At 42.1% G+C, this 27,283-nt stretch overlaps 1 protein-coding gene across 3 annotated transcripts in view; it reads left to right on the top strand.

Annotated features, from left to right (window-relative positions):
• The window catches only part of ETV6 (ETS variant transcription factor 6), a 317,723-nt gene extending 290,659 nt beyond the window's left edge, over window positions 1–27,064 (top strand). For all 3 annotated transcript variants that reach the window (XM_081589331.1, XM_081589330.1, XM_081589336.1), the window contains one exon: window positions 26,666–27,064. In XM_081589331.1, coding sequence (XP_081445457.1) covers window positions 26,666–26,933 — 268 coding nt within the window. In that variant the 3' untranslated portion in view covers window positions 26,934–27,064. The remainder of the gene's footprint in view (window positions 1–26,665) is intronic.
• The last annotated feature ends 219 nt before the right edge of the window (window positions 27,065–27,283 follow it).

Genomic DNA, 27,283 nt, shown 5'->3' with positions numbered 1-27,283 from the left:
CGACCGGCTGTGAGGACCATGAGGCTTGGTGGTTCCCTGGAGCATAAGGCTGTCCAGATTATCTGGAAGCCCCAGCATCACGGGATTAGTTTGCAAGTGGTGCAGAGCAAAAAAAAAAAAAAAAAAAAAAAAAAACACCAAAAGATAACACAAGCCTTATGGTCCAGAAACTAGACGACAAGTCTTTGGTGGCATTGTGGGCTATCCCAGAGCAGGTTACAGAGGGTCTTCTCTGCTCCATCCCTAAGGCCATCTTGCAGTCAGTTTCATATCCTCACTTTTTTTTTCCCCCAACTCCTAGCATTTTTTTTAGTTTCCTGGTCCCCGCAGGACACAGGGCATTTAAGGGGGAGGATACAGGAGCGTGTCCTCTCAGTTGTCAGTGGTGTTTGCCAAGCCTGGGCAGACGGGAAATTCCTCAGATTCCTCACTTTTTCCCTTTTTCCTTCTTCCCTTGCTGTGTTTCAAAATGGACCCGTGTGTGGCTCTTTTTTCACCTCAAAGTAAGATCAGTCACATCTTATGAGGAAGGTGCCACCTCTTAGTACTTTTGATGATAACAGATATTTTTAGAAAGCTCTTGTTAGATTTTTTTTTTTTTTTCCTTTTCTAGCCACTTAAATCAACTGTTCCAATACAGGCTTGGAATCCAATATTAGGAGTACGGTCTCTTTTTACTCGGAAAGATTAGACCTGCCTTACAAAGCACCCCCTCCTGGTTTCTCTCCGCTTCTTCTACTCCGTTGGGCGAGCATCTCATGGCCCCCAGGGTACGTGTCTGCACTGTCAGCAGCACCTGCAGATGAAGCCAGCAGACCTCTAGGCATGTCCTCAAGCCATTTCTGATGGAGTCAGGCAGGCTGGGGTTGTGGGCACACAGGCAGGAGGAATTCTCCCGTCCCCTCCGCCACCCCCCAGCCCTACCGACAAGGACACCAGCCTGCAGGGAGTGGGAGGGGACAAACAGATTGACTATCGTTCAAGGACACTGGAAACGTTCCTGCCTCTTATGCGACCACAGAGAGATGCATGGAGGTGGCCGGCCTCCTCCCACCATTGCACACTCCCCCCAGTCCACCTTCTAGAATGCTGGGCCTGAAGTGAGGTCCGGGACCTCCTGTGTGGGCTCGAGGGTCCCCTGATGAAGGAAGGGTTTGGGCTCAGTCTGCTCCAACGGGGATGAAACCCAGCGTGCTACAGATGTCTTTCAAGAGTGTCAGCAGCACACAGGGATAAACTTCCAGCCTGGAAAGTGACTGATGTTGGCTCTCAAACGGAGAGATGATTAAGCCAAATTCCTGGGGAGGTCACTGAGTTGAAGGGCTGGAGAGAGAGGGTGGATCATCACTGAGGCTTTTTGTGCGATGTGACTTCAGAGACCCGGTGTGTCGCTGCTCTTCCCTGAGATCAGAGCATCTCACTCCATTCACCTAGGTGTAAGGACTCGGACTCGTGTGGTCCAAAGAATCTTAACAGTTGAATTGTGGAGGGGAAATTCCCCTTTGCCCCAGGGTTTCTGTATTTAAAGCAATATCCTCTAAGAATCTGTAAGACATAGGCTGGCACCGTCAGCCACTTGGAGAAATAGGAGGTGTCAACTCCAATCCAGTCTTTATTGTCCATGCAGATATTACCGTTACTGGTTTTCTGTTCATTGCCTTAATGGCAGAGGTTCTTCTCATTGGTTCTCTGAGGGAACCTTTGAGTGACGCTGACAGTAGGGATACAGCATGTCCACAGCAGACCCGAAAGATTGCAGGTTCAGTTTAGCCAACTTGGGTGGAGCACCTACCTGCTTGACACTGAGTCCCAAGAATCAGGTACCATCCTTGCCCTCCAAGAGCTCACCTTCTTCCTGCAAAAATCTTTCCGTATGAAATGTCTCACTTCAACACTAAGCACTAGGGGTGACGAAAATCTCACCTGGGACCAAATTAAGGGTACGTTCATGGTCGGAATAGTTGGCCTGTCCCTGCTGCCATCGTGGGAGCTCTTGGCTTGCAACATGAGTAACTGGGAAACGAAGATGCAGAACAGTGCTGCAGGGGAGCAACCTTACCCACCAGCGGTGTCCAAGGCGGACACTGTCTCTTGGATCTTGAAATTCTCTAGCATCTTCTCTTCCCTACACCTTGAGGTAGCCAGGGTGTCCTCTTTCCCATCAGATGAAAGCAGTGGCAAGTGGCTGGACTGGCTCCAGGGGAGTAACGTTATCTCTAAGATCTTTCTGTCCCCAGGTGACTTTGTCTTGCCTGAGGTAGCATCATGGATGTTCCAAATCCTTTGGCGGGTGGGTGTGTCCCCGCGGGTGGGTGTGTCCCCACGAGCAATGAGGAGTAACAACTGATGGATTACTGGCCTTTCAACAGTATGTTTAGAACCCTCTGCTCCATTATCTTCCTACACTGATACTTTGTCCAGATGAGAATGTAGATTTAGCTGAAACATAAAGGCCATGACCGGATGTATCGAAATGCCTACGTAACCACCACCTCCACAGTTCACTGCCTAGGATCCAACACATGTTTGAAACATTAGCTCTCCTTTTGAAGAAGGGAAATCCGAGTATCAGGCCACGTGACTTGTCCCAGGAGCAGACGGCTCGCCAGGGTCAGAATTAGGACTGGAACCCAGCCCCGGTTATCCCCCCATCTGACTCATTCCCACCCAGGAAGCTGAAGATAAAAATTTGGGGAAACACACAAAGAACAAAGGGTGGTTTCTTCGCCCAGGCATTCGGTGCTAGTTTTCACCCACTCAGCCTGTTCCTCTTCTGAGCAGTAATGAAGGGAGTGATCCAAGGAGCCGTGGGGGGTGAGCTGGGGGCGGGGGTGGTGAGGTGACAGTGGTCCCTGCAAACCACAGAAGACTAACCTGATACTCTTTTGGCCTCATCTGCATCAACACTAAACAATTCCCTGAATCTTTCGCACGTGCCGAGTGGACACTTCACCATTTCTCTCTGTGACTGCAACCACCTGCAAACCAGACTGAATCTAGAATTTTTTTTTAATTTCTAATCTCTTGTTGTTTTATGAGGTGTGGGGTTTATAAGGGACTGAATCAAATGAATGTAACAAAAAAAAAAGAAAAACAAAAAAAAAATGCCTTTTCTCAGGGCCAGTGAGTTGCAAATAATTTTTAAAGAAAAGCCTATAATTGCATCATCTCAATAAATTTTTTATAAAAAAGAAATCTGAGTCTCTGTTTTTAATAATATGGAGTCAGACAGGCCAGGTGGTCCAGTAAGGTGCATCCTGCCTACACTCAGTTATGGTGGAAAGTGTGGCCCTGGTTTCTCACTGGCAGGAGGCCTCCATCACAGAGAAGTCTGCAGACAATCTTTGAACAAGCAGCAACGGAAAGGTCAGAGCACATGGTTCAAACCTGAGCGGCTGCCACAGGTGGAGAAATCTTCCAGAAGGAACCCCAATCAGAGATACCTGGGTGCCGTGCTGCGCCAAAGATTGGTCAGTTTGCTGCAGACTGACTTGATTCCAGGAGTTAAAGATCCTTGGGTCCTCCCACAGTAGAAGTGCTCCCTCAGTTCTACTGAAATCATGGGTGTGCGCGAGTATAGGTGATGAGGGCAGGAATGTAGGGTAGAACCTGTGACTATACCCAGGGCAATAAAGACCTGGAAGCCCAACCATCACACAACTCAGAGCCACCCCCACACTCAGAAGGTCTCCACCATGCTGACCAGTGGAGCCGCCTGCCCACCAGTAGCTGTTTATGACCCCAACATCAGACATCCTGCAGTGGATCAGAACTATCTACCTGCCATCAGCAGTGGGTAGAAACTAAAAGAACGGAAAACAAAGCAATGAAAGCAATTTACATTGCTTATAAGCAACTTGGATGTAGGTTGCAGAAGCAGAACTTTAGAATCAATGTTTGAAAACAACACTCTCAGAGAATGTTGTGAGGTTATTTTTGTATTTTAACTTGTCCTAGGTTATTCTATGACCCATGACCTGGAGGTCTTCTCAGGTGGCGCTAGTGGTAAAGAACCCACTTGCCAATGCAGGAGACTTAAGGGACACGGGTTCCATCCCTGGGTTGGGAAAATCCCCTGGAGGAGGGCATGGCAACCCACTCCAATATTCTTGCCTGGAGAAACCCCGTGGACAAAGGAGCCTGGTGGGCTACAGTCCATAGGATTGCAAAGAGTCAGACACAACTGAAGCTACTTAGCATGCATGCACACCACAACTAAGACCCAGTGCAGCCAAATAAAGAAACACTTTAAAAATACAATAATAAGGGTCTATGTATTTCCTAAGGTGGTAACAATGCATCTGAAGCTACTACTTCTATAACCAGTATCATATCCCCTGAGAACTGCTAGAAATGGAAATGATGGTTCCTGTCCCATGGACTGAATCAAAAACTTTGGGAATAGGGCTTAGAAATCTTGTTTACCAAGCTGTCTGTGTGATCTGATGCACACTCAAGTCTGGGAGCCACTGCTAGCATCAATCTATTCATCATAGTATGAAAAAGAGCATGTGGCCAATTAAGTAAATACACACATTAATTGATGATAACTAATTGGCATGAATCATTCTCACAATAATGCTAGCTTTTTTCCAATACTATATATACTATGGAAGGAGGCTAAATGGACCAAAGTCCTTGTCCTGCTTCCTCCAAACCTTTTAGGCCATCTGTGTGCTATAAAGATTAGCTGTTTCAAAGGGTGACTCTAACTGCTGACCTCCACTTGCAAATTAGAGCACAGCAATTCATCCCCTTCTATCCACTATCTGCCTGAATAGCCTAGTCTAAAAAGAAAAGAATCGTTCTCATGTACTGACTGCCCTTGGCTGGCTGTCTCTGGAATTGTTAAGCAGAGCCCAGGTGAGCACTTAGCCTGGGATTTTTGGCAAGAGACTCCAGAACCACTGGACCAGATCAGCGCTTCTCAAACCTAAAAGTGCTTCGAATCACCTGGGGATCTGGATAAAAAGCAGATTTTGTCAGTAACGTCACCATCTTAGGAAGCAGGGGCAGAAGATCTACTCTGCTCCCCTACTCTATGTGCGAGGCTAGAGACACGCCATTTTTAACAAAAGATCCCCAGTGATTCTGATGAGGCTGATCCTTGAACCACACTTTGAGTAGCATGAGGCCAGTGATCTCCCGTCAAGCCCTGAGATTCCGACCTTCAGGCCACACTGAGCTCGCCTCTCTCTCTGGTGTATCCTGTTGCCAGTTCCTTCTCTAGAATTGTCCCAGGGCCAGTCCTGCTCTTCAAGAAAGTTTGCTTGCTCTCCTTTTAGAGCAGCAACAAGAGTAAACACGGTGATCAAACATCTCTGCTGAGTAAAGGAACAACTACTCCCGTCCTGGACCTTCACACAGACGTTCACAACAAGATGATTCGTGGTCAGTATCATGGCAGGGAGGGAGAGAATTCTGGCATCACTGCCTCTCTTTTAGCCTCTAGAAAGATCCATTTTTTTTCCAAAAATAATAAGAGAGTTACCAATAAAACACAGTAAAGCAATTTTCCTCCAATTATAAAACAACCACAAAAAATAGTAGAGAGTTCATGTACATTCTTCACCCAGCTATCTCTAATGTTGACAACTTAGAAAGACCAATCCTGAGCAGTGTGAGCAGACAGAAAGCTGAGGAAGCCATTCTTGTTCCAAAAGACAACAGGACAGATGGCAGATCTTCTATGGCATTAACAGCAGACAGTCCCGGGCAGTGTCCTCAGCATTGCCTCTTACAGATTCATCTTTTTTAAGGACCTCATTCCTGCTGGGCTGATGAGGTAGAGCTCTGCTAGTAAAAACCACTGCATAAATTCTGCCAAATATCTTTCAAGGTAGTAGAAGCCCACTCTCTCTCTTCCCAAACCCTCTTAGCAACACTCTTCAAGAATCCTCCGAGAGTCTCCATGCCTGTCCCTTCAACCAGAGTTTTGGCCATGAGATTCCATGTCAGATTACTTGAGCTGGTCTCTGCTTCCTGGAAGCACTAAGCACCCGCTCCTTGCTGACCAATGGCAAGCGTTCTGTGAGTGCAACTAGAGGCCTGTGTGCCATGGACTGAATGCTCACCACCCAGCCCTTACTAGGGCTCTCAGAGGGGAAGAGAGTGTTCTATGCACTTTCATATGACCAGCCCCTCATGTGCTGCCTGTCACGTCTGTTTCTGAATAAGTACTTTGAATGAGAGTCGAGTGAGAGTTCACTTGAGTTAGACAAAGATTTCTTAGGTATGACACCAAAAACACAATGCATAAAAGAAAAAAATGCCGGGTGCCCAGTTTGTTCCCTGGTCGGAACTAGATCCCACATGCCACAGCTAAAGATCTTGCATGCCTATTGCAATTAAAGAGCCCACACATGGCAATGAAGATCCTACACAATGCAACTAAGTCCTGGCATAGCCAAATAAATGATTTTTTTAAAAAGATTAACATTTCCATTAAGATAACTATCATTTAAATTATAATTTTAAAAATAAAGCATAATCCATTAACATTTCCCTTAAGATAATTACAATTTATCATTTTAAAAATGAAGTATAATTTTTTCTTAAATTGTTGACAAATTGGACTTGATCAAAATTAAAATTTGCTCTTCAAAAGTCACCGTTAAATGAAAGGACAAGCTACAGACTCAGAGAAAACATGTCTCTCTTAGGTACAAAATAAATTAATCACATGCACTGAACATATCGACATTTTTACTTTATCTAAAGCTACCCTGAAAGACAGTTATCTTTCCATTCATAATAGGTAGTGTTAGTCACTCACACAGAGATATATTACATGTCTATTGAAACGAAACCATCTTCCAAATGTGTTTTAAAATGATTTCTTCTGTCATGTTGGCAAAATACTTCTCACTGTTCAGTAATTCACATTCCCTCTTCCCTTTCCTTCTGAAAATCTCTGAAGTAGGCAGCCTCTTGGGAAGCATATTAAAGGGTTTTTAAATGAGTTAATAAAAGAAATCCCTCAATCCTTATAAACAGCATTACTGGCTGAATCTTTGGTCTCAGAACTCAGCCTATTGCAATTACAGGCAAAGAGATATATCCAGACAGTGGACCTCTGGGCTGGAGGAACAGCCTGCAAAATCATCAAGGAATGATCTGCTGTGTCAGGAGCAGAACAGTGTTAGAGACAGGGCAGGATCAGCAAGGATGCTGATTTTGTCCGCCTGAGGATCCTGTCAGCTTGAGCATCAATGTCCAACTTTCATTCTGCCAGTCACATCAGGGATCCCAGGTACAGACCTGGATTCATTGGTACCAAGTTTCTGATTCTGTATCCCTTACATAGTGAAAGTGAAAGTCACTCAGTCGTGTCCGACTCTTTGCGACCCCATGGACTATACAGTCCATAGAATTCTCCAGGCCAGAATACTGGAGTGGGTAGCCGTTCCCTTCTCCAGGGGATCTTCCCAACCCAGGGATCAAACCCAGGTCTCCCGCACTGCAGGTGTACTCTTTACCAGCTGAGCCACCAGGGAAGCCCAAGATTACTGGAGTGGGTAGCCATTCCCTTCTCCAGCAGATCTTCCCAACTCAGGAATCAAACCAGGGTCTCCTGCATTGCAGGTGGATTCTTTACCACTAAACCACCAGATGTCCTTACATAGACTGTTTCCCAACACAGCAGTCACAGAGTGTTTAGACAAGAGCGGTCAAAACACCTGCCTCCAATCCCACACTTCCTCTCACTTGCTCCTTGACCTCAGACACTTTGGCTTAACCTCTCTCTGCCTCCCTGTCTTCAAATGTCAGCTCTGCTTTTATCAGTTAGGAATCCCCAAACAGCCATCTTCTGAAACAGTTTCTACTGGTTTCCTTTTATTTAGCTTGAGTTTGGACACCATGTATCAAGTACAACCCCGGCACTCTACAGATGAGGGGTCAGAGCTTGGCCAGGTGAGGGGCAGCCTAAGCCAGCCACATCATGGGGGTGTCTGAGCCAGGGTCCCCAGCCCAGGAGGCTCCCTGGACCACGTTTGCAGCCTCAAGAAGCCCCTGAGCAGTCAATGAAATTAACCTGTTGCTCTGGACTCAAGGGAAACAGTTGCATCAATTCAGCTTTACTGAAGGTGTTTTGATCCAGTTTTGTCCCAGTTCCATAGCTTTAGGAAATGTGTAGGTTTTGTTCTATTTTAAATTGCTTTGTGAGGTTCCTTGGTTTTGTTTTCTCCTTCTTGTTAAGGAAGTCTCAGCTCAGCCCAGTACACAAAACAATGTTATTTGGGTTCGGTTTGGGGACTGGGAAATGAGAATGACACCCCTGAAAAGAGCTCTGGACATGGGGAAGCCCTAGAAGTCTGAGCGTTTGGGAAACCAGGAGGTCCAGCTGTGAGACACCCTGACCGTCTTTGCTCATGGCTGGCCTTCTGCTTTTCTGGAGTCCATGCACATGACCAGGGGAGAATCTCCTCTTTCCAGAGATGTGTGGGGGAGCAGGAGGTACAGCTGCTGTACTGGGTTCTAATCCCATCTAACCACTATCTCAAGCAATTCACTGAGGGCTTGAGCCTTTGTTTCCTGGAGAACTATTTTCCTCAATGAACCACTGAAATGGTTCAATGAAGATCATGTGTAACAATCTGGCACATCCAGGTTAGTTCTTTTCCCTCTTTCCTGCCTGCCAAACTCCACCCCACCTCAGTGTATATACACATTGCCCCACCCGCACCTCAGTGGCTCAGTGCTTAAGAATCCGCCTGCCGATGCAGGAGTCATGGGTTCAATCCCTGCTTTGGGAAGATCCCCTGGGGAAGAAAATGGCTACCTACTCCAGTATTCTTGCTTGGGAAATCCCATGGATAGGGGAGCCCGGCAGGCTACACCCCATGGGGTCACAAAAAGTCAAACACAACTTAGCAACAGAACAACAACTGCCAGCATTACATTTCTATAGTTTGATTTTATAGAACTCCATATGGGAAAATCAGCCAATGACAATCCCTGAGGGATATTAGACCTTTAGTTTCTAGTCAATTGAATTGTCATGTCCCCTTCTCAAGGGACACATGGCCCTTAGACAAAACCTTGACCAAAATGAGGTAGTTACCTTGCAACACAACCTGGGGAGTCCTAAAGGAGGTGCCTCCCCCAGGATTAGAAATTTGCAAGCTCATCCCCTCCCTGAGCCTCTTCCTCCTAGTAAAAGCCTGCAGAGGCCATTTGCATCCACTTGGAACTGGTTAGTCAAATCAGCAAATGAACAGCAAACTCTCCAAGGAATTTGAAACCTGCTTTGGGCAATTCAGCTTGGATTTTCCTCTTTCCTTTCCTTTCTCTAATAGCCCCTAATCCAGTTCCCTGCCTGAGGAAAACCCAGGAGAATGGGAAAACTCCAGTGAGTGCTTTCTCAAAATCCACCCCCACCAACAGAAAGGTTTTCTATTGAAAGGAAAATTGGGTTTTGGTTTAGGTGTAATCAGAATTTTAGATGCTCTGATATAGCTCCCTTGTTGGGAGATGCTTAATTCTCTCCCTCTACTGCCAGTATGAACACCATGGTCATCATCAAATATTGCTTGGGTACCCATGGGCACCTGACCATCCTTGAGGACCACGGAGTCCTTTCCAATGAAGGGTGTGGACTGAGTCATCCATCGTAAGTGTAGGAAGAGATGTGACTTGAGGGGCTCCTGCACCTTGTCCTGCCTTTTGGCTAAGACATTTACCATGAAGAACACCCAGTTCAATGGAAACAACCTAAATGTCCACCAACAGTTAAATGGATAAAGATATATATGTACACACACACACACACACACACACACACACACACACACACGATGGAATATTACTCAGCCATAAAAAAGAATAAAATAATGCCATTTGCAACAATATGAATGGAATTAGAGATTATCATACCAAGCAAATTAAGTCAGAAAGGAAAAAAAAATACCATATGATATCACTTACGTGTGAAATCTAAAATATGACACAAATGAACTTATCTATGAAACAGAAACAGATTCACAGACATTGAGAACAGCTTGTAGTGACCAAGAGGGGATAGAGAAGGATAGACTGGGAGTCTGGAATTAGCAGTGCAAACTATTACATATAGAACATATAAACAACATGGTCCTATTGTATAGCACAGGGAACTGTGTTATATATCATACAATAAACCATAATGGAAAAGAAAAAAGATTAATTTAAAAAGGGAGAAAAAAGAATACCCACTTCAGTTCTACGCTCACCTACAAAGACTTTTTCCATCTCAGACACTAAGGTGGCTTAACTAGTAGTCAAGCAGGAATTACACCAATGTGAAATAATTATACGGTGTCATGATGCAGCGGCTCTTTTAGTCTCCCTCCCTTTATAATTCTGGGTGCCAAGGTGCCAACCTTTGGGTGGCTGCAACTTGCCAAAGCACATCCCCTACTGGGAGCTCCACAGAGGAACCCTGTTCTTGGGAGACTGCTCAGGCCACAGCAAAGTCCTAACAGGTCCGGCCCAACAGCCCCAGGCCAGTCAACCTCAAATTATTTTGAAACATTCCTGTCCTTTGTTTTTTGAACATTTTATTTTGAAGGAGCTCCAGGTGCCCCAGGTGATATGCAGCTTCTGAGATGGATCAGTAAGCCTCTTCAAATAAAGTAAGAAGAGGGTGGTCCGGTGAAAGGAACACAAGCTTTGGGATCAGCGAGAGCTAAGTTTGGAACCAGCTCTACCCACTCCTGTAGCGATGAAGTGTTAGTCACTAAGTCATGTCTGACTCTTCTATGACCCCATGAACAATAGCATATCAGGCTCCTCTGTTCATAGGATTGTCCAGGCAAGAATACTGGGGTGGGTAGGCATTTTCTTCTCCAGGGGATCTTCCCCACCCAGGGATCTAACCTAGGTGTCCCGCATTGCAGGCAGACTTAACTGTCTGAACCACCAATGTGACCTTGCAAAAGCTACTCATTCCCTTTGAGTAGCCACTTCCTTTCCTACAGTTCTGAAGGGTTTCTTTGAACAGTGGAGAAAATGTATGTCAATGCCTGGCACATTACAGGTATTCAACAAATGATACAATTCTTCATCTGGCTGGATCCTCTTTCCAGAAAGTGGATGGATGGGTAGATATGGGATCTTCTATCCAAAGGCCTTATCTTCCATTCATCAAATCTTACCTAGAGTCTCTCTTCACATTTTATTCTTTTTTCTATTCGTTAGTCAAGGAAAAAAATTATAAGAAACAACGTCAGTGTGGAGGCTGTTCTAGATCTATCTTTTTCCAAATGAACTGAACTCTTTCCCAATAAGCAATGTATTAATATATGGTGAGGCTGAGAAGCATTCTTGATTCCCAAGTAAAAACTTCATACTTACATAATACTTACAAGGAGTGCTTGCACATACTATAAATCCTTATTAAAACCCCATGAAAGGGATTTTCCTAGTGGTCTAGAGGCGAAGGCTCTGTGCTCCCAGTGCAGAGGACTCAGGTTCGATCCCTGGTCAGGGAACGAGATCCCACATGCATAACTAAGAGTTTGCATGCTGCCACTAAAGATCCTGCATGCCACAAAGAAACTGAAGATCCCACACACTACAATGAATACCTGGCACAGCCAAATAAATAAAAATAAATACATATTTTAAAACCATGAAAAATATTTTCCCTCTCACTTTAAGGAAAAGGAAAGAGACACAAGAAGGGGTGAAGTTACTTGGTAAAGTTCACAGAGATAGAAGCAGGAGAGCTTGGTTTCAAACCAAGACCTTCCAATTCTCCCTTGTGTTTTTTTTTTTTCTCATGTTCTATCATGTTATCCAGGACAGGAAACTCTTCAAACTACTGTCAGCCTTTGACACAGATCCCTCTTGATCTGGCTATTACAGAAGAGAACTCTTAAAGGAGTGAACACAGCATAAGTAAGTCAAGCTGGTGGGAAGAGTTGGGCGTGGCCATGATGTAGAATTTGGAGTCCTGAGATCTAAGTGAAGGCGCCTCTGATGTCCACTAAGGCAGCAAGGAATAGTGTGAGAGCACCAGATGTGGGGCAACAGAGAAAGCAAACACATCTGAAAGAAACATGGGAGAATACTGGAAATAAGCTTCCTGTAAGTCATCACTTCACCCTGGGCCAGCCTCAGCTCTTTCTGGTACTGTACTGACTTCACAGACTTCAATTTTTTTCCCATGGCCTTTTCTTGGGAAGGAGAGGGTGTGGTGAAGGGATTGAGGAGGAAAACTCTGATGAACTCAGCAAGCAGAGGTGGAATATAGCCAGGAGCAGAGCTGTGTGCATTATCAAGGTAGGCAAAAAGGGCCAAAGCCCAAATCAAGAATATAAGCATTGAGGGTATTTGAAGAGCCAGGAATAGCAAGCTGGATATGGGGTGAGAATGAGGATATACACAGAAGCAGCTTCTAAGAGTGAGGATGATCAAAACCATAAGTGTCAGAAGATAATAAGAGAGGAGGGGTGTGTGTGTGTGTGTGTGTGTGTGTGTGTGTGTACTTGCATGTGCTTTGTGTGTGTGCGTGTGTGTGCGTGTGTGTGAACAAGTGATCATATTGCTATAGCAGTTTCAACCCCCACCACCCCACACACACTGAGCAGTGTTTATATGTCACTAAAAGTGCAGTTCAAGTCATAGGAATACAGAACATTAGAACTAGAAGGAATCTTGCATCATTTCATGTAAATTGGAGCTCAAAGGAATTAATGACTGACCTGAAGCCATACAGCTACCCAGTGGCATAGCTAGCATGCTTCTGTATGGTTCACTGGCTTTGGCAGAAAGAGTAGGGAAAACACCTCGGCAAGGAATTAAAGGCAAAGAATAAAAAAAACAGTCCTCAAGAGTTACCAACCAACAGCATAAACACAAAGGCAAAAGAAAAGAGGAAAATATTCTGAAAATCACACATTCAGATATGAAAAATTCCATATTTAAGAAAACAATTTAATCTTAGGAAAAACAGATCCTGAAAGCAGAAAAGGCATAAGATATAGTTCAGAAGGAAATGCAAAAAAATAAAAATATTAAGTTTATGGACAGTTTGATGCCAAAGTGTTAAAATAAAGTGCATGCCATAAATATTTGATTTTGCATGAAGAAATACAAGCAACTGGTTTGTGTGGGAGGAAAGAGGCTTGATCAGTGGTTTAAATTTAAAAAGAGGATGAATAAACCAAGTTTATTAGCTGAAAGCTTGCAATTGGGTATTCCAATAAAGTGGCTTCCTGCAGGCTTCTCAGCAATTTATAAATGTATCTGGACAGTTTCAGAAACAAGGAGTCTACTGAAGCTATAAACTAGACCTTGGTTTTCACTCTTGTCCCAGAAATGATTAGGTAGACTAGTGGCTAAAATCTCAAAACTTTGAATGAACTGAAGTTAGAGCAAAATTTATAGTATCGTAGGGTGGGGTAACATACAAAAATGTAATACATATGAAAAATATGGCAAGAATGATGGCAAGGAAGGTGATAAATTGATCTATATGATTACCAGGTTCTTATATTTTACATGAAGCAATATAACAGTAACTCTGGGATTCTAAACAGTTAGGAATATTATAACATCTAAACAGTCATTTTAAAAATGAAAACAGGATAACAGATGAATTAAAATGAAATTGTTAAAAGTATACATTTAACCCAAAAGAAACCAGGAGAGAAACAATAGAACAGATGAGACAAATAGTAAACTAAGAATAGAATGTGGACAATGAAATTAATAAACACAATAAATGTGAAAAGACTAAACACTCCAGATAAAAGAGATTGTCAGAATGGCTAAAAAAGGCAAAATCCAAGTATATGATGTCTATAAGAAACACACTTTAAATATAAGGGCAAAGGTAGACTAAAAATAAGTGGATAAGTGGGGGACTTTAACATTCCACTTACATCAATAGACAGATCATCCGGACAGAAAATAAGGCATCCCATCCAAAAGCAGAATATACTTTCTTCTCAAGTGTATAAGGAACATTCTCAAGGAAAGATCACATCTTGGATCACAAATCAAGCCTCAGCAAATTTTAAAAAATTGAAATCATATCAAGTACCTTTTCTGACCACAATGCTATGAGATTAGAAATCAATTACAGGAAAAAAAAACTATTAAAAACACAAACATATGGAGGCTAAACAATATACTACTGAATAACCAAGAGATTACTGAAGAAATCAAAGAGCAAATCAAAAAACACATACAAACAAATGACAATGAAAACACGATGACCCAAAACCTATGGGATCCAGCAAAAGCAGTTCTAAGGGGGATTTATAGCAATACAACTGTACCTCAAGAAACAATAAAAACCTAAAGCAACCTAACCTTACATTTAAAGTAACTAGAGAAAGAAGAAAAAGCAAAACTCAAAGTTGATAGAAGGAAAGAAATCATAAAAATCAGAGCAGAAACAAACAATAGAAAAAAATCAATGAAACTAAAAGCTGGTTCCTTGAGAAGATAAAACAAAATTGATAAACCTTTAATTGAACTTATCAACAGAAAACAGAGGATTCAAATCAATAAAATTAGAAATGAAAACAGACACTACAGAAATACAAAGGATCATAAGAGACTACTATAAGCCACAATTTGCCAATAGAAGGGACAACCTGGAAGAAACTGACAAATTCTTAAAAAGATACAACCCTCCAAGACTGAACCAGGAATAAATTAAAAAATATAAACAAATTACAAATATTGAAATTGAAACAGTGATTAAAAATCTTCCCACAAACAAAAATCCAGGACCAGATGACTTCACAGGTGAATTCTACCAAACATTTAGAGAAGAGCTAACACTCAGCCTTCTCAAATTCTTCCAAAAAATTGCAGAGGAAGGAACACTTACAAGCTCATACCACAAAACCACCATCACCTTGGTATTAAAATCAGAAAAGATATCACACAAAAAAGAAAATTACAGAGCAGTATCATTGATGAACATAGACACCAAAATACTAACAAACAGAATTCAACAATACATATAAAGGATGATTAAAAGGATCACACATCATTAACAAGTGGGATTTATTCCAAGGATTCAAGGACTCTGATTCAATATATGCAAATCAATCAATGTGATACATCATATTAACAAACTAAAGAATAAAAACCATATGATCATTTCAGTAGATGCAGGAAAAGCTTCTGACAAAATTCAACACCCATTTATGATAAAAACTCCAGAAAGTCAACATAGAGAGAACCTGTTGTTGGTTTTGTTTAGTTGCTAAGTTGTGCCCAACTCTTTTGTGATCCCATGGACTGTATAGCATGCCAGGTTCCTATGTCCATGGGATTTCCAAGGCAAGAATACTGGAGTGACTTGCCAGTTCCTTCTCCAGTGGATCTTCCTGACCCAAGGATAAAATCTGCATCTTCTGCATTGGCAGGTGGGTTCTTTACCACTGAGCCATCAGGGAAGCCCAGAGGGAACTTACTTCAACATAATAAGGGTTATATATGACAAACCCACAGCAAACATTTCTCTCAATGCTAAAAAAAAAAAAAAAAAAAAAAAAAACTGAAAACATTTCCACTAAGATCAGGAAAAGACAAGGATGTCCACTTTTGCCATTTTTACTCAAGACAGTTTTGAAAGTCCTAGCCACGGCAATCAGAGAAGAAAAAGAAACAAAAGAAATCCAAATTGTAAAAGAAGTAAAACTGTCACTGTTCACAGATGACATGATACTATACATAGATAATCCTAAAGAAACCACCAGAAAATTACTAGGGTTAATCAATGAATTTGGTAAAGCTGCAGGATATAATAGTAATGCACAGAAATCTCTTGCATTCCCATACACTAACAATGAAAAATCAAAAAGTGAAATTAAGGAAACAATCCCATTACCATTACAACAAAAAGAATAAAATACCTAGGAATAAACCTTCCTAAGGTTTATTCTGCAAAAAAACTTTTGCAGAGCAAAGAAAACCATGAAAGTGAAGTCACTCAGTTGTGTCCAACTCTTTGCGACCCCTTGGACTGTAGCTTGCCAGGCTCCTCCATCTATGGGATTTTCCAGGCAAGAGTACTGGAGTGGGTTGCCATTTCCTTCTCCAAAGAAAACCATAAACAAGATGAAAAGACCATGCTCAGAATGGGAGAAAATATTTACAAATGAAGCAACTTAAAAGGAATTAATCTCCAAAATATACAAAGAGCTCATGCAGCTCAATATCAAAAAAACAAAGAAGCCAATCAAAAAATGGATGGAAGATCTAAATAGACATTTCTCCAAGGAAGACATACAGATGCCCAAGAGGCCCATGAAAAGATGCTCAACATCACTAATTTTCAGAGAAATGCAAATCAAAACTACAATGTGTCTACAAAAAAAATTACAATGTGGTATCACCTCACACTGACCAGAAAGGCCATCATCAGAAAATCTACAAACAATAAAAATCAGAGAGAGTATAGAGAAAAGGGTGTGCTGTTGGTGGGAATGTAAATTGATACAGCCGGTATGGAGAACAATATGGAAGTTCCTTAAAAAATTAAAAGCAAAACTACCATATGATCTGGCAATTCCACTACTGGTCATATACCCTGAGAAAATCATAATTCACAAACATGCACCCTAATGTTCATTGCAGTACCATTTACAGCAGCCAAGATATAGAAGCAGCATATATGTCCATCAATGGATGAATGGATCAAGAAGATGTGGTACATATACACAATGGAATATTACTCAGTCATTAAAAGGAATGAAATTGAGTAGAGACATGGATGGACCTAGAGACTTTCATACACAGTGAAGTCAGAAAGAGAAAAAACAAGTATCATATATTAATGCACATATGTGGAACCTAGAAAAATGGTACAGATAAACTTATATGCAGGGTGGGAATAGAGAAGCAGACATAGAGAACAGATGTGTGGACAGGGGAAGGGAAGGTGGGGTGGAATGAATTGGAAGACAGGGATCGACATATATACAGTACCATGTGAAAAACAGATAGCTAATGGGAACCTGCTATATAGCATAGGGAGTTCAGTTTGGTGTTCTGTGGTGACCTAGATGAGTGGAATGGGGAAGATGGGAGGGAGGCCCAAGACAGAGGGGATATATTTATATAGCTGATAAATATATAGATTTATATATAAATCTATATATTTATATAGCTGATTCACTTCACTGTATAGCAGAAACTAGCCCAATATTATAAATCAACTATACACCAATTTTTTAAAATGCATAAAGAAATACGCTATACAAGCAGCAAGCATAGGAAGACAGAAGTGGCTATGTTGCTGCTGCTGCTGCTGCTAAGTCGCTTCAGTCGTGTCCGACTCTGTGCGACCCCATAGACGGCAGCCCACCAGGCTCCCCCGTTCCTGGGATTCTCCAGGCAAGAATACTGGAGTGGGTTGCCATTTCCTTCTCCAATGCATGAAAGAGAAAAGTGAAAGTGAAGTCGCTCAGTCGTGTCCGACTCTTAGCGACCCCATGGACTGTAGCCTACCAGGCTCCTCCATCCATGGGATTTTCCAGGCAAGAGTACTGGAATGGGGTGCCATTGCCTTCTCCGTGGCTATGTTAATAGAAGACAAAGTAGACTATTACTGGTGATAAAATCAGAGCCTCTGGAAATAGACATTAGTTGGCTGACTATAGAACCTAAAGAGTGAAAGAAAAAAAAAAGTTAAAGGGAGGACAAGATACAGTATGTACAGCATTTCCCCGAATTGCCTCTGCTAAGTTGCTTCAGTCGTGTCCAGCTCTTTGCAACCCCATGGACTACAGCCCCCCAAGCTCCTCTGTCCGTGTGATTCTCCAGGCAAGAATACTAAAGTGGGTTGCTATGCCCTTCTCCAGGGAATCTTCCTGAAACAGTGATTGAACCCATGTCTCCTATGCTGCCTGCATTTGCAGGTGAATTCTTTACCACTAGTACCACCTGGGAAGCATAAAATTTGCCGCTACTTTATCTTGAAAATAATTTAAGACAACATGGTTCAAGCACACTCAACTTCCCGAGTTCTCACTATGAAAAATGAAAGACTTTAATTAGAAAATAAACTCAGGAAACACTGAGCTGGGTAGACCCTCCAGCCTTAGGTACAATTTAAATGAATGAGGAATAATATATATTCATTAAACAGATGTTAAGTTCCTGCCATGTGCCAGACACTGGGCTAAGCATTGGATGAAGAGCGTAAACACAGTCCCTGCCCTCATGTTGGTAAAGCAGATAAACCAACAAGTCACTAAAACAGCTATTAGTTATGATCATTGTTATCAAGAAAATACTTATGATGCAGATATGGGGAACAACAGATAAGAGAGGAAACCTGCTTAAGATAGGTTGACCAGAGAAGGGCTTCAAAGGGGGTTGACATTTAGAAAAAGCCTGCACAGTGGGGTGCAAAGGCACTCAGGGAGGAAAGGACTTCAGAGATTCTAAGGAACTGAGTCAGAGTGACTGGAGTCTTGAATAAGGGAGATAAGAGAATAAATCTTATGGGAGAGTTCTACCAAATCTTTACGGACAAATCTTACATAGAAGTAGCCACAAAGTAAAAAAAGAAGTAATACCTTCCTAACTCAAAAGACCAACATAACCTTGACACTAAAATCATATAAGAAAAAAAAAATAAGGGTGACCCAAAAATGGATATCATAGAACAATCTCACTCATCAAATAGATTTTAAAAATTCTAAACCCAGGGACCTTCCTGGTGGCCCAGTGGCTAAGAATCCACCTTGCAGTGCAGGGGATGTGGGTTCAATCCCTGGTCCAGGAACTAAGATCCCACATGCTAGGGAACAACTAAGCCCAGCTACTGAGTCCAGGCTCTCTAGAGCCCCCCCCTCACACCACAACTGGAGAGTCCATGAGCCGCAACGAAAGATCCCGCAAGAAGCCATGAAGATCCCGCATGCTGCTACTAAGATCTGACACAACCAAATAAATAATAAATATGTTTTTAAAAATCCCAAACCCAGCAAAATAATAACACTTATATAGGCCCTGGAAGGTATTATGAAACAGCCCAAAGCATTACACTTTGAGCAGGGGCAAAACAATTCACAGTTGCTCTTCATGATACTGAAATATTGACATCTGACTGAGATGCAAGCAAATTTATGATACTCAGGACTTAAGGTCCTGAAGACACCCAGCTTTCGGATTTATACTGCAAGAGAGAACTGGCTCCATGCAAATAGGTAGATTTTGCCTTTGGAACCGTAGCTCCTTTCCTGTCCCTTAGCCCATGAGGTCACCTTGAGTGGTCCTACCTTTCTCTCTGGGTAAAGGCTTTGGGGTAAGCTACTGACTATTTGTAAAAATCTCTATAAAATCATGGTAATACCCAGTTCCTTTGGCTGCTGTGATATAACTAAAAGAAACAATGCATGTGCTAAGTCGCTTCAATCATGTCCAGTTGGTTTGCAACCCTACGGACTGTAGCCCACCAGGCTCCTCTGTCCAGGGGATGCTCCAGGCAAGAATACTGAAGTGGGTTTGCCATGCCCTCCCTCCAGGGAATCTTCCTGACCCAGGGATTGAAAACACATCTCTTACACCTCTTGCATGGGCAGGCAGGTTCTTTACCACTAGTGCCACCTGGGAAGCCCAAAATAATGCATGGGAGATGTCCATTAAAGCATTTGGAAAAGAGCAGGAATTCAACCCTTTTGTTCCATCTGAAGAATGAAGGTTTTTGCCCTAGGATTGCTGCATTTTCAGGAGCACAGAGAGGGATGATGGAAATAGTGCTCCTGATGTAAAATCTTGATGAGGATGGTGGTCCAGTGGTTAAGAATCCACCTGCCAATGCAGAGGACACAGGTTCAATCCCAGCCAGGAAGACTCCACAGGCCACAGGGCAACTAAGCACATGTGCCACAACTACTGAGCCCACGCTCTGCAACAGGAGAAGCGACTGCAACTAGAGAGTAGCACAGACTCACTGCACCTAGAGAAAGCCTGTGTTCAGCAATGAAGACCCAGCATAGCAAAAAATAAAATAATTTAAAAAATAAAAAAATCTCAATGAGTGACACAAAGAGCAATAAATCAACCAGATTACAAAGCACACTTTGAGGGTAAAGTATCAGTTAAGAGCTTAATTTTATTTATTCTCCGTTTGAATTGCCTTTGGTCAGGTTTTTTCTCACTTACAAACATTCTCTTTGATAAAACTTAGTCCCCAACAAATGATCTCATTAAATCCCTTCTCTTAATGACAATAAAATTTACTAGATTAAATGTGTCAAATGTAATAAACATATTGCTTTTAAAGGACATCTCTGCCAATCCTTGATCCACCTAAGTGAGTATCATTAAGTCCACACCAAAGCCATCTAACACTTAACATCTTGGGAGTTCAAAGTTCAGAGTCAGGTAGCATCCAAAAGAAGAATCAAAAGGAGGAGCTCAGTCTGTTTCACGACTAAACTGACACTTTGTGAACCCTCCATGCCTAGTTCTCTCTGTTCACTTCTATAGTGAGGGGGAAATAACGGAATGATTTAGAAGCATCTGGCATAGCTAAGGCATTCATCATGCGAGTCCATTACTGGGACAAGGTATATATCACTTCTGAGAAAGCTATCACCCCGTCTCTTCTTATAGCTCTTTCCACTATATTGGGCACTCTAAAACTGCATCAGTCAGAAAGAAGACTATCTTTTTTAAAAAGCATCCAGAAACTAGATTCCAAACCACAACTAGCCCAAAACTAGCTTTGATAGTGATTGGCTGACTGACTACTTAAATTATACTGGTTTCCAATAGAGAATTTTTTTATTCTGACTTGCTGTATAATTATTTATTCATATCTTTGCTGCTGCTCACCCCACTCCAAATTTCTTAAGCTCCAGGAAGGCGGGACCATAATTGACTCGCGTTATCTACGCTTTATTGCTCTTGTATCTGGGAAATATTCTCAGGAAAGAAGAATCAAGACCTAACTGTTCCTGTGGGAGTTCTGAAGAAGGAACTGGGGCAGAAAGGCTGATCTGGTCATCCAAAAAAAGAAGTCCAAAAGGGGAGTGGCAAGCTGGGATCTGAACCAGGCAAATCAACAGCCAAGAACTGGGATGGAGGGAGTTGGGGAGAGGGGAAGAGACTCAAGATGGGAAAGTGAAGTGGGGTTCCCAAAAGGTTCAGGCTCTTCCAGCCACCACAGGATTACTGCTGTGGTCCTATTTCTAAACCAGTCCTGTCTGGTTGGAGGAAGGGAATGGCCAGCAGTTTGAGGAAATGGGAAAATAAAATCAACTCCCAAAAGTAAAGAGATCCCGTTAGACCCAAGACATCTCTTAATGAAACAATAAATAGATTGACAGTAAGTAGATTGAACAAAAATAGACTGAAAAGATCAAGTGTAAACACACTGCTTTTAAAGATACTTTTGTCATTCCTTGATCCACCTAAGAGTTCCTTGGGCTTTCCATTGGCAAGATTCACCTGTGTGTTAGCTAAGAGAAGCCAGAGAGTTGACAATGCCTTCTAAGTAATTCTGACCTTCTCCTGGTTGTATCCCATCCAGGCAAGCTGCCCAGCCACTCATTAGACTGAATGGCTTAGTCAGAAGTAGAGTCAGTCCTGCTAGCTTGGTAGAACATATATCCCCACAGCCATCTTTGTTTCTCCCTGTCATAAACTGATTCCTTTCATCCCCCTTTGAAAACAGAGCTGGAGTAACAGGTATGGAATCCAGTTCAAGTGGCAACAAGCTATGCAGTTTCGAGGAAACAACCTGTGCGTGGTATGGCCAGTCTCTGAACCTGACCTAGGGCTTGCACGATGAGTCACCCACTGGAATCTCCTTTCTCCTTGCTGTTCTACTTGTTCCTGGAGTCTGATTCCTTGCACCTTTCTTTGGGGTAACCCCCAGCCTCTGCCAAACTTTACCCTTGCCAATGGGGCAAAATTCCAAGCCCCCAATTGTACACAGACTTATTGCACATTCCATCCAAGCCCTCAGCTGAGACACTCTCCTAGCAATAAAAAATAAACAAATAAAGATAAAAGGAACCATGTCTAAATGCAACCCCTATGAAGTTCTCTGCAGTAATTTCATCTTCCAATAGGTATGCAAGGGCTTTGCTCCTTCACACAAATCACCAATTAAAGCTTAGCTGTCAGGGTAGCCAGTCCATTCTCACATTTACCTAAATATAAATCTGTAACAGAGGGATTTCTAGGAAGTAGAAGGTCAGAGAATGTGCTTTCTTCTAGAAACATATATTCCCTGGGTCAAACAGGAAAATAACTCAAGGAGAATATTCTTACTCTCTTCCCGAACTCATATTTGTAAAATTCCCCACTGGATTCACTGTACCCTAGTGAAACCCCAAACTAGAACTTTTAGCAAAATCCCCAAACTTATCCTATCTTCAATATTTTTAGAATTAAAAAAAAAACTTGACAAGAAATAATTCACTTGTCAGGCATACTGTTGATATAGTGTAAAAAATAAGTTTCAGAAAACTGAAATTACTGTTTTAAGTCCTGAATAACATATTTTCATCTTTGTTTTAATATACCTTATTTTTTTTATATAAATTTATTTATTTTAGTTGGGGGCTAATTACTTTACAATATTGTAATAGTTTTTGCCATACATTGACATGAATCAGCCATGGGTTTACATATGTTCCCCTTCCTGGACCCCCCACCCACCTCCCTCCCCATCCCAAGGGCCATTTTAGGTTCACAGCAAAACTTAGCAAGGATCAGTTCAGTTCAGTTGCTCAGTCGTGTCTGACTCTTTGCGACCCCATGAATTGCAGCACGCCAGGCCTCCCTGTCCATCACCAACTCCCAGAGTTTACCCAAACTCATGTCCATCGAGTCAGTAATGCCATCCAACCATCTCATCCTCTGTCGTCCCCTTCTCCTCCTGCCCCCAATCCCTCCCAGCATCAGGGTCTTTTCCAATGAGTCAACTCTTTGCATGAGGTGGCCAAAGTATTGGAGTTTCAGCTTCAACATCAGTCCTTCCAGTGAACACCAAGGACTGATCTCCTTTAGGATGGACTGGTTGGATCTCCTTGCAGTCCAAGGGACTCTCAAGAGTCTTCTCCAACACCACAGTTCAAAAGCATCAATTCTTCGGCGCTCAGCTTTCTTCACCATCCAACTCTCACATCCATACATGACTACTGGAAAAACCATAGTCTTGACTAGATGGACCTTTGTTGGCAAAGTAATGTCCCTCCTTTTAAATATGCTATCTAGGTTGGTCATAACTTTCCTTCCAAGGAGTAAGCATCTATTAATTTCATGGCTGCAATCACCATCAGCAGTGATTTTGGAGCCCAAAAAAAATAAAGTCTGACACTGTTTCCACTGTTTCCCCGTCTATTTCCCATGAAGTGATGGGACCAGATGCCATGATCTTAGTTTTCTGAATGGTGAGCTTTAAGCCAACTTTTTCACTCTCCTCTTTCACTTTCATCAAGAGGCTTTTTAGTTCCTCTTCACTTTCTGCAATAAGGGTGGTGTCATCTACATATCTGAAGTTATTGATATTTCTCCCAGCAATCTTGATTCCAGCTTGTGTTTCTTCCAGCCCAGCGTTTCTCATGATGTACTCTGCATATAAGTTAAATAAGCAGGGTGACAATATACAGCCTTGACGTACTCCTTTTCCTATTTGGAACCAGTCTGTTGTTCCATGTCCAGTTCTAACTGTTGCTTCCTGACCTGCATACAGGTTTCTCAAGAGGCAGGTCAGATGGTCTGGTATTCCCATCTCTTTCAGAATTTTCCACAGTTTATTGTGATCCACACAGTCAAAGGCTTTGGCATAGTCAATAAAGCAGAAATAGATATTTTTCCTGAACTCTCTTGCTTTTTCGATGATCCAGCAGATGTTGGCAATTTGATCTCTGCTTCCTCTGCCTTTTCTAAAACCAGCTTGAACATTTGAAAGTTCACGGTTCACGTATTGCTGAAGCCTGGCTTGGAGAATTTTGAGCATTACTTTACCAGCGTGTGAGATGAGTGCAATTGTGCAGTAGTTTGAGCATTCTTTGGCATTGCCTTTCTTTGGGATTGGAATGAAAACTGACCTTTTCCAGTCCTGTGGCCACTGCTGAGTTTTCCATATTTGTTGGCATATTGAGTGCAGCACTTTCACAGCATAGATTTCTCATAAACCCCCTGCCTCTACACATCCACAGCCTCCCCATTATCACTATCCCTCACCAGAGTGGTACATCTGTCTCAACTGATGAATTTATACTGACACTTCATCATCACCCAAAGTTCATAGTTTACATTATGATTAACTCTTGGTGTATATTTTATGATTTTGGACAGATACATCGGGACATGTTGCCACCATTATAATATCACACAGAATAGTTTCACTGCCCTAAAATTCTCTGTGCTCTGGCTATTCATCCTTTCCTCCCCTCAACCCCTGGCAACCACTGACCTTTTTACTGTCTCCATATCTTTCCCATAATTTTATTGAATATATAGTTGGGATCATCTAGTACCTAGCCTTTTCATTTGGCAATATGCATTATGTCCTTGAATTCCATGGACAGAGGATCCTGGCAGGCTATAGTCCACAGGGCTACAAAGAGTTCGACAGGACTGAGTGACTAACGCTTTCCCTTCATGCCTTTTCATGGCTTGATAAATCATTTTCACTGCTGAATAATATTCCATTGCCTGGATGAAAAGTTTTTATCCATTTACCTACTGGAGAATATCTTGGTGGCTTTCAAGCTTTGCCAATTATAAATAAAGCTGCTATAAACATCGGTATGAACATTGTTGTGTGTACATAAGTTTTCAATTCATTTGGTAAATACCATGGAGCATGATTGTTGGATCATATGGTAAGACTATGCAAAGTAGCTGTGCCATTTTGTATGCCCATGTTCCTTAGCAATGAATGAGAGTTCCTATTGTTCCTAGTCCTTGTCAACGTTGTGTTGTTAGTGGTCTGGATTTTGGCCATTGTAAAGGGTGTGTAGTGATACTTCATTATTGTCTTAATTTCCTAATGACATATACTGTGGAGCATCTTTTCACATGTTTATCATCTGCATATGTTCTTTGGTGAGGTTTTGTTTGTGTGTTTTGGCTGCACCAGGCAGTTTGTGGGATTTCAGTTCCCTGACCAGGTATTGACCCCAGGCCCTTGGCAGTGAAAGTGTGGAGTCCTAACCACTGAAGCTGACTCATTTTTTAATGGAGCTATTTTCTTACTATTGAGTTTTAATAGTTATTTTCATATTTGGAGGAACAGTCCTTTATCAGATATATCTTTTGCAAATGTTTTCTCCTGCTCTGTGGATTATCTTTTTGTTCTATTGACAGTGTGTTTTGCAGAACGGAATTTAATTTTAAGTAATCCAACTGATCAATGCCTCCTTTTATGGATTATGCTTTTGGTGTTGTGTCTAAAAACTCATCACCAAACCCAAGGTCATTCTGTGTTAGATTTCCTCCTGTGTCACCTTCTAGAAGTTTTATAGTTTTGCATCTAACATTTAGATATGTGATCCATTTTGAGTTAATTTTTGTGAAGCATGTAAGGTCTAGGTTTAGATGGGGTTTTTTTGCATGAATTTTCTAGCACCATTTGTTACGAATATATTTGCTCTATTACATTTCCTTTGCTGCTTTTAATGATCAGTCGACTATATTTGTGTAGGTCTTTTCTGGGCTCTCTGTTCTGACCTACTGGCCTATCTGTTCTTTTGCCAGTACCACATTGCCTTGATTACCATAGCTTTACAGTAATTCTTAAAAGTTGGGTAGTGCTGGTCCTCCAACTTTCTTCTTCAATATTGTGTTGTCTGGCTGACTTTTAAAATTTATTAAAGTCTTTATTAGGGGGATAGAAGCTTTACCACTGTAATAGTTCCTCAGTTTATTAAACATTTATGTGTTTTAATTTTTTGCTGACCCAGGAACATGTGTTATTCTTCCGCCACACACAAGAAGACTCCAGACTACGTTATACTTTGGTGATAGTGCTGTTTTCATAACCTCTACTCTGCTTCTCATCCAGCCTTTCTCCTTCATACCCAGTACCATCTAATTTTGTAGGAATAAATCGAGGTTTCCATAGGAGCTATGGAAACTTTTACACTCAAGTTTAAGATGAATGGTCTGAGAGGCGCCGAGAGGAAGCTTGTGTTCCTTCTGTGGAGTGAATTAGTTTCCTGCAGAAGCTCTAGATTTGGAAGCCTGATCTGGGCTGCCTCAGCACCACAAATCCTTATCTCAGGATGTGAGTCACTATTCTGATATAACTATAATAACGACAACCACAATTAGCAGGTAAATACAAACTCCATCTTTCTTTCACAAAAACTCAATTCTGGGAATTTTTCCTTATCCCTTCCCCTTCCCCTCACTTCACTTTTTATGAAAATAAGCAACTTAACCTCTCTCGGAAACTTTAAAATTATATAATAGATGCCACTATCAACAGTCCCCATAACCTGTGCCTGTCAGTGATACATTCTTCCCCAAATCCTCCATCCAGCCACCCGCAGGTTACCTTTCAAATGTTTCTTTGCATCAAGAGATATAGGGAGGACTGTAGCTTGGGAAGAATTACACAGTTCAGGGATTAGAATTGATCTAATGAAAGTGGATAAGACTAGTTTGCCTGGGGTCAGTGAGTTGTAGCCAAGCCAGTTCAATGCGTCCAATTTCTAACTTATCACTTTTCACCCTTCATCAGGAGCAGGCGCACTGGAGAGACTGCTGAATCCACAAAGCCAGTATTGTCCATTGTGATTAAAAGAAGCGTGGGATTCACTTTCCCTAACACAAGGGGGAAACCAAAGCTGACTCAACTGAGAGGAGGGCAAGAGGACTCCCGGCCAGTGTCACCTCATCTGGAGAGGGGCTCCAGGGAAGACTGGGGCTTCCATTGTACAGGGTTGGGGAAAGACTCGAGGAACAGGGCTCTCATTGTTCCTCTTCCAGCACTGAACTACCAAAGATGAGAGCTTCCTTTCTACTTATTACCTATGTGGTCCAGAGTTGCTGGGGGAGGTAATCAGACCATACTGTCACATCCTGTGAACTCTCTGGAGAACTTCAGCAATAGTAAAGCATGTGGGATCCTTATCAACACTAACTCTCTTGGGTCCTCCTCTCCCATCTTTGTCACCTGGGCACAGCCACTCAACTTGGTTCAGCCATTCATTCATTGCTGCTGCTTTTTATTTCAAGTCCATTAGAAAGCGGATTCTAGGAAGTAGAAAATAACATAAAAACCTGTGTCAGTCTCCCAAGTTTCAAAGCACAACCTGGTTGGGGGGGGAGGTTTTAACATGAACTTGATCTCTTTGCA

Source organism: Giraffa tippelskirchi, chromosome 4 (assembly GCF_054371585.1).
Source record: "Giraffa tippelskirchi isolate mGirTip1 chromosome 4, T2T-mGirTip1v1.2.pri, whole genome shotgun sequence".
NCBI classification, from domain to species: domain Eukaryota; kingdom Metazoa; phylum Chordata; class Mammalia; order Artiodactyla; family Giraffidae; genus Giraffa; species Giraffa tippelskirchi.
This window is presented reverse-complemented; position numbering and strand designations above follow the sequence as displayed.